This window comes from Austrofundulus limnaeus, unplaced genomic scaffold (genome assembly GCF_001266775.1).
Source record: "Austrofundulus limnaeus strain Quisiro unplaced genomic scaffold, Austrofundulus_limnaeus-1.0 Scaffold261, whole genome shotgun sequence".
NCBI classification, from domain to species: domain Eukaryota; kingdom Metazoa; phylum Chordata; class Actinopteri; order Cyprinodontiformes; family Rivulidae; genus Austrofundulus; species Austrofundulus limnaeus.
Genome location: NW_013952663.1, coordinates 317441 through 325257, shown reverse-complemented (window position 1 = coordinate 325257; position 7817 = coordinate 317441). Strand labels below are relative to the sequence as shown.

The following is a 7817-nucleotide window of genomic DNA, read 5'->3' as shown; positions in this document are numbered from 1 at the left end:
AAAATAAAATAAAATAAAAAATAAAATAAAATAAAACAAAGTAAAATAATCTTAAAAACGTTTTCTTATCTTGTAAAAAAGTAGTTTTCTAGCAAACATAATTAACATTTTTGAAATAAAGAGCTCTTTGAAATGCCACACAGCTTGCTTTTATTCCTTTCTTCATTGCTTATATATGAAATTAACAAAGCTACATCATGCTAAAACTAAATTAACTAATCTGGCTTGTATGTACCAGTGTTTGCTTTGCCTTTTTTATGCAGTTTCCATAACGTTGCCAAGTTCTGTCTCAGTATCTCGAGCAACATGCTGCTTCACAGCTCTCTCCCTGTGCTATTCTGGCAGACCGCAACTTCGTTCGAACTCGTTTCATTTTCGGTGCAAATCCATAATTAGATTTGACATTTGCTCTGTTGGATTTTGGCAACTTTATCCATGCATAAACAGTGTATCTAGCAAAAATAATAGCCAGTTTATTTATTTATTTATTTATTTTATTTTGATGTCAACGTTGCTTTCTTCTCCAGTCGACTCTGTTCAATGGAGCTAAACGCTAAACTTAAAGGACCGACTTCTGATCTCACAGTTATCAGAGATGTGTCACAGATTCACACAAAGCACTGCAGCTCAGACCTCTCAGTTATTTTCTCTCTGAATGAACTTTGAAAGTTAAGGGCAGAATATGCATTGATCTAAGACATAATTACTGGCTAAACATTCCTTGAAGGAATGCATATCTTACTTTACACAAATCTGTGCACATTTTCATATGATACGGTGAGATCTTTTGAGATCTGTTAGAGCTCAGAGTACAGGTTAGAAATGACTTACTACTTCTACAAAACTAAATGTAGTTCAGAGTTACAACTATTGTTGTGTTGGCAGAGGTCAGTTAGCAATGGTGGCCATTTTGAATTATGAAGACTCCAAAAGAGAACATGTATTTTTCACTGAAATCCATCCAATGCATTAAAACATATTTAGCTAACAAACAGGCAAACAAACACGCATCCACAAATGTAACATTGCTTTAACCTTTAGTGGCAGGTAAAAAAAATATTACAGCAATAACAGGCTTTAGTGTTTGTTATATRTTCTGTGATGATGGTTATAAACATTTATGTCCGATGTCCAACTTACTGAATATGGGGTGCCAAATGAGTGCATAATAAAATGTTAAAATTTCAGTGACACATTTTCTTTATTTAGCTCACTTTCTAAGTTGTTAAAAATCCAATAACATTTTAATATTATTTAGCTCACTGTTTTTACATTTGCTATTTTTACTGTATGTTAAATGTTATGCCGAAATGTTTTGTAAAGGGTAAATCCTAAGTGTTGCAGCAAAATGATAAAGCTAACAATTAAGAATTTTAGAATGGAGCACAGCTTTTCCTGTTGTGGTGCGCTGCTATTTTATGACATCATCATTCTGTGACAAAAGGAAAGGCTAATCCTGCTAACACTACTGAAAATTGCATTTAAATTTTCAAATCAAAATTTGTTCTTTGAAAAAAACAATATGGTTGGTACCTGTGGTCCGACAGTTTTAAATGCAGCTTGTTGCAAATTTGATGTCTTTTAGGGAAGCGTTAGCAGCATTAGGAAGTGTTAGCGGTTGCTTTTGTTCCAGGATTATGATGACATWTCAAGAGTCGATCACTAACAACAAAGGCTGCTTTACGTTCAGAAATACTTAAATGTAAATGTCAACATTTAAGATTTAACTTTTGCATTTAGGATTACTCATTTAGATTTTGGATTTAATATTTACACTTATTATTTTGCGTTTAAATTCATTTTGTGAAAATTAGCAAAATGTGAAAACTCTGAGCTAAATAACAATGAAATGTTGTGGAAATTTTTAACTAAGATTTTACACTCAAAAAGTGAGCTAAATAATGAAAATGTGTTAAGGGTAGTTATTGACATTTTATTTTATACTTGGCACCCTTGGCAGCCAAATAAGAAATGTGTTAGATTCAAATTTCTGGTCCTTCCGTTGAATTCACACTTAAAATTTAGGGACCAAGCATTTATTTTTTATTCCAATAATAAACAGAAGCATTCTCATTCAGCACCTTTGGAGTGCTGCCTGCCTTGCAATGACTTGATAATCCTCCACAATAACCAGATTGTTGTAATTGCCCAGTGTAGTAAGCAAAGTTTCATACAATATAGGTTATACAGTAGCTGCAATAAACAGGACAAGAAACACATTTTGAAGGAAAATAGTATTATTTCAAATTAATAATTTAATCATTTTTGTCCCTTTTGAATTTGAAAACCTTTCAAATGCACATACAATGCTTAAAATCTTACTTTGAAACATAATGCTATTTTAAAATAGAGCCTATTATAGTGTATTTAAAAAGGCAAATGTTTAAATTGGGATGTTACGGATGCTAAAGCTGGTGCAAAACAGAATGATGGCATAAAAAACATTAAGGAATTGGTGATTATGTATATATATATATATATATATATATGTATATATATGATAACATTGAAAACATACTGCAAACAAATTCACGATGCTGAGATGAACAGTTGTTGAGATATTCACAAATGAAGTAACAGGAAGTGATGTCAAAGGGGAATGTCTGCTTGTGAACAGAGCATTGCTACAATACCTAACAACACAAAATGTAGATAAAAATCTGATGTTTCTTCATATTATTTTGAGCCACTGTCAGAGTCATGAAGAGTCAGAGTTAAAAAAATAATTAATAAATAAAAAATATTGTTACAGTAAGCAAAGACCAAAGTTCCCCTTTGATGTCACTTCCTGTTTTGTCTTGGCTGAGCCATAAAGAAAAAGAAAATGTGCCAGTTATGTGACAAAATGGATAAAATTAAGTACATTATACCACGTTTCTTATATATTAAGATGCTTTCTTAAATGTTTTGTTTTTGAATAAAATGCATGTCACAGGCATTTTAAAATCTTACATGGCAATAAAATAACTTTAACCAAAATAGCAGAAATATCTCAGGTATCTTATTGTCACTTTGCAGTACAATCTTAGGACCTAACAACTATCAAAAAGATAAGAATGATCAGTTTGTTGCTACTAATTAGAGAACGACAGTGGTCCTGGCTGCCAAGCACACATTTCATGGTTCACTCACAACCCGCTCTAAGTGCTTGATTATGACACCGTACATTACTAACATATGTTTTCCACAGTATTAGTGCATTTTTGTCTTTTACCTCAATCAAGTATCGGCCTGTCCTTGACAAGTATTTTACATGCAGTATTTCTCGAATTTTTCATCAATAACAGGTGAACCTTCAGCCCAGCTGAGATCAGTCCCCTCGACCCGTGCATGTCTGAAACATTTACAGTGCGTTGTGAGTGTAGCATTATGAAGCTAATGGTTTTCATTCTGCTTACAGATGAACTAGTAAAGCAACAACACTTGCGTTAGTTTTATGGCCTTGATCAGACACAGCTGTCATAAGAGTCTTGCTGGCTGCTTTTCCTTTTTTAAATTTGAGTCAAATTGCCTCTGTAGAAATAATACCAGCAGAATGATACTGGTGAAGGGCATGGTATTTCAGATATTAAATCAAAAATAAGGCCTGCAGACTCTCAGCTACATGTTCAGGCTGCCTAAATCCACATCGAACGAAGACTTTCTAGTTCTTTGCAACATGTCCCGTGAATAAGAGGACAAACTGTGAGCTGAGCTATAAAATGCTTAATATGTTTGTGGTTAAAGAAATCACATCCAATCTATGAATGATTGATGCTAATCAATCAGGAAACCTCAAAAAGCYTCAAACATGGTGTTTTGATCCCAATTACGTGTTTGGGTGTGGTTTTTCCCTCAAACACAAACCTAAAGTCAGGTCACATTTCACTGCTTGTCTTGTTGCTGCTTTGGTCAAGATGCTCTTCTTGATGTCACAGTGTTATATAAACTCTGTTGTGTCTAATTTACCTGATTTGATGTCCACTACTTGTAAAGACCAACAGTGACAGTGGTGCAGGTTTGCACATTGGTTGCATCAACTGACATTAGCTTCCAACACYGTTAGCAGGGTTTCTGGCTCAGCTCAGTGCTGCCCAGCATAACTGGACTACTTTTAAAACCAAAGTCTTCCTTTCCTGTCTTAGAGTACATTCATTAGGGCAGTGCAGCTAGAAAGTTCCCCCACAACAGGATGTAGAAATAACTTTGTAATACACATACACATTTCCAATAATTGTTTCTGAGCTCAAATACCTCTATGCTAATTGACCTCAGCAATCCTTCCAAATTAGATAAGATAAAGAGAAAATCAGAACGATGAGAGAAAACTATCTGCACTACAGACCCTTATATAGTGATTGGATGAATAGATGTAATGACTGTAAGTAATACAGTCTTTCTACATCAGAGAACAGAAAAGTTCAAGCTGGTAACTAAATGGTGACTGATACTTAAATAAACATAAATAGTTTTCACTTTAGTAGGGTTCACAAAAAGACAGCTAACTACTAACACCTGCCTTAATTACTGATGCACTGCAGGGTTAGCAGATAGTCAATTCAAACATGATCTAACCAATAATGCATATCTAAAACATAGTGTGAAATATGTTTACATGAGCATTTGCATATATATACTGTATGTATACAGTATATGGAATAGTTAACTCATGAGTTATTAAGCATGAGTAAACAATGAGTATGTTGGTTTTAGAAGTAATTAGCCTTTATAGGTAAAACATTAATACATGTGTTAATTCATAGCTTATTAAGTCTGAAACATCCTTAATTAATGATGTTTTCAAGGTTAAGTAATCCTTTATTAATGATTAATCAAGGCCAAATAAGGCGTAGTTATCATAAAGTGTTGTGTACCTGGTGTCTAGGAGTGCATAAAAGCTGAGTTTAGTGTCTGTGGGTGCTGTGTAGATGTCTTTATATTCTGTTGGGGTCATATTTTTCAATCCATTCAGTTGTCTCTATTACATATTGTTTTTTGAACAGTAACGTCACAGTATTTACTGTGGAACTGCTAAACAAGGACATGGACTTCTGTGGGGAAAGGAGGATGGGGAGAGGTGGGGAACCAATCTGAGACACACCTCAGAAAGGTGGTGAAAGAGGGGCTTGAGGAGTTATAATAAGTAGGAATTCAGACCAAAGCATTGTAGTTAAATGGTAAATGGTAAATGGACTGTACTTATGTAGCGCATTTCTATCCATCCAGGACACTCAAGGCACTTTACATTACAATCTGTACTTATAGATCCCAAGGATTTAAATGTGAAAAAAWAATTAAAAAGCATATGTCTACTTTACAACTTTAGTATATGAGATGCTGGGCCATGTGCATTCTTTGAAGGAATGCTAGATTCTTTTGGATAAATTCATCTTTTTTTCTCTCCTCACACTTAACTTTGCGTGTCACCTGTCCTTCATGTGTTTATCCATCTTTAAGTTAGTCTGAAGTTTGCAGTTCATTATGAATCATATAAATAAGTTCTGATGCATCCTGCCTGGTTCTGTCACTCAGTCTGTTGTTGTCCAGGATCTGACAAACCTGACGAACATATCGTACTTACTGCAAATGGAACAACCAGAGTTACTTTTAGAAYTTTYAATGATTTGTTTGTTTGTTTAYATGAACTATGTAATATTCACAACAAACACCATCTGATGTGGACAKAAATACTCTTAAATTGTGACCAAAAGACAAAATTTGGACTTCTATCACTGTTTTCTTTTATAATGCAACGCTATGATGGATTAAAAAAAGTCAGCACCTTAAAAATGTTTCCTGTAGTCTGAATTCTAATCATGACATTAACAGAAATTACATGGTAATCCTGTAATTTTACTTGCAAAAACCACACACACACACACACACACACACACACACACACACACACACACACACACACACACACTTTAAAACATGAAACACTTAGTGGTTTCTGAATATGGAGCTGCATCAAGCCCACCGCGATAAAGTCTCATCAAGTCATCCCATCTAATCAAGGCTGAAGAACCCTTGAATTTATTTTTCGGTTTTTATTTTACATACATAATTCTATCTGTTTAATGAATTCATCATGATAGAACCTCATAGAAGACAAGCAGAAAGCTTATATCTTTTCTTTCAATTTCTGCAAAATCTTTTGTTTAACTTATGCCTTTTATTGTAATACGGTGAAGCAGAACCACTTATTAGTGATGATGGTCAACACTTTTAGAGAGTAGAGAATCTCTCTATTCTCCCTAATGTCCACTGTATCATAGATGGTTTGGAGCTCAGCTTGTGCCAATTGTGGTAAAACAAAAACAAATTAGAGAAATTTCATGTGGAGCCAGCACTTAAAGTAAACCAAAAAAATTTTGCAATATTTATATAAATGCATTTTTTCTTAGTTTACCAAATTGATTGAATTACAAAGCTTGTTCAGATATTTTAAAGTGGGGTTCTGTAAAAACATTTTGAAGAATTACTATTTTACATCTCAATGAATGACCTCATTTGGTTGGATTGACGAATTAGTTCAAGGAAGGACACGGCTAAAATGGAATTCTGCCATCTTACAGCTGTAATCTCAAATGTTGTTTTTTACGTCTTTAAATTGCCATTAATTTCATTAATCTTACATAAATGCAAGTTGCTGAGAATGCCCCAAGCTGCAGCAGAAGTGCTACAGCTAGCTGCTGCTGTTTGTGCTTGTAAAAATCTAAATCAAAAACCAAATAATGTGAAATTATTAGTTTTGCAAAGCTTTTCTTTTTAAGCAGCAGTTACCCTCACGACTAAGAAAAAAAAAACGGCTGTTGTTCCGACCATTTCACCAGAATGAAACTTTTCTTTTAAACTGAGGTTTTTCAAAGAGCTATCTACAACAGGTGAGACATTATTTGTTCACAACCTTTCCACAGAACCCCACTTAAAACAAATCCAAACAATCTTTTTTTAACATGAAACATAAAAGTCTCATGTGTTTAATGTGCGTCTGATGATTTTACCACCAGGATATCGATGTTATTGAATATTATAGCTGGACGTCATATTTTATAGACAGGCTCTAAATCGCTTCACATCGAGTGTGGATGACTGCTCCMCACTGAAAGCACACCTAAACACATCTTCTGCACATAAAAGACTAATAGTATTGCAAATTTGTGCGTGCAATTTACTAAACTGAGGGACACAACCTCATTTTTCCTCCTACATCTGACCCTTGCTGTGTTCCGTTGATGGAGATGCAGATGAATATGAATTATTTTTTCCAAGTAGGATGTGACGAAACCGCTCCTTAAATAGCTTAAACACTTACATATGAACGCTGGAATGATTTCATCAACAAGTCTTGCCACAGTTTTAGTTTTTATGCATTTTCTGAACGTGCTCCCTGATGCACAGGCACATGAATCGGGTCATATTCATACGCAATACATAAAGGGAATGGTTAAACCTAGACAGAGCTTTTTTACGAGCGAGGAAGAGCGGAAAAAAAAAATTCTGATTTATCTTCTGACACTGGAGCAGATGACGAGCGTGTTCAATGCCGTACACCCAAACATAGACCCACAGCTCCCTCAAGCCCGCAGACTGCGAGCTAACATGCAAAACAGAGGCAGCAACAGAGAGATGGAAAGAGAAGAACGTCACAAACACAGAGGTGATTTTACCTACCACACACGGGCAGAGAGAAGGGAGCTTAGTGCGGCCCTTCATGAGCAAGAGACAGAGGAAAAACAGCCTCCCAGACACCCGCAGTAAAGGAGGAGAGGGATGGGGAGAAAGGAAGAAAGAGAGAGAGAGAGAGAGAGAGAGAGAGAGAGAGAGAGAGAGAG

The 7817-nt window shown here is 35.0% G+C and overlaps 1 protein-coding gene across 2 annotated transcripts in view; it reads right to left on the bottom strand.

Annotated features, from left to right (window-relative positions):
* Positions 1-7817, bottom strand: part of dlg4a (discs, large homolog 4a (Drosophila)) — a 92130-nt gene that overhangs the window by 69221 nt on the left and 15092 nt on the right. Inside the window, exon 1 of one of the 2 annotated variants that reach the window (XM_014020639.1) lies at positions 7657-7782. The exons of the other annotated variant lie outside the window; for it this stretch is intronic. Coding sequence (XP_013876093.1) covers positions 7657-7698 — 42 coding nt within the window. The 5' untranslated portion in view covers positions 7699-7782. Of the gene's footprint in view, positions 1-7656; positions 7783-7817 lie in introns of those variants that run through there. 2 annotated transcript variants of the gene reach the window in all.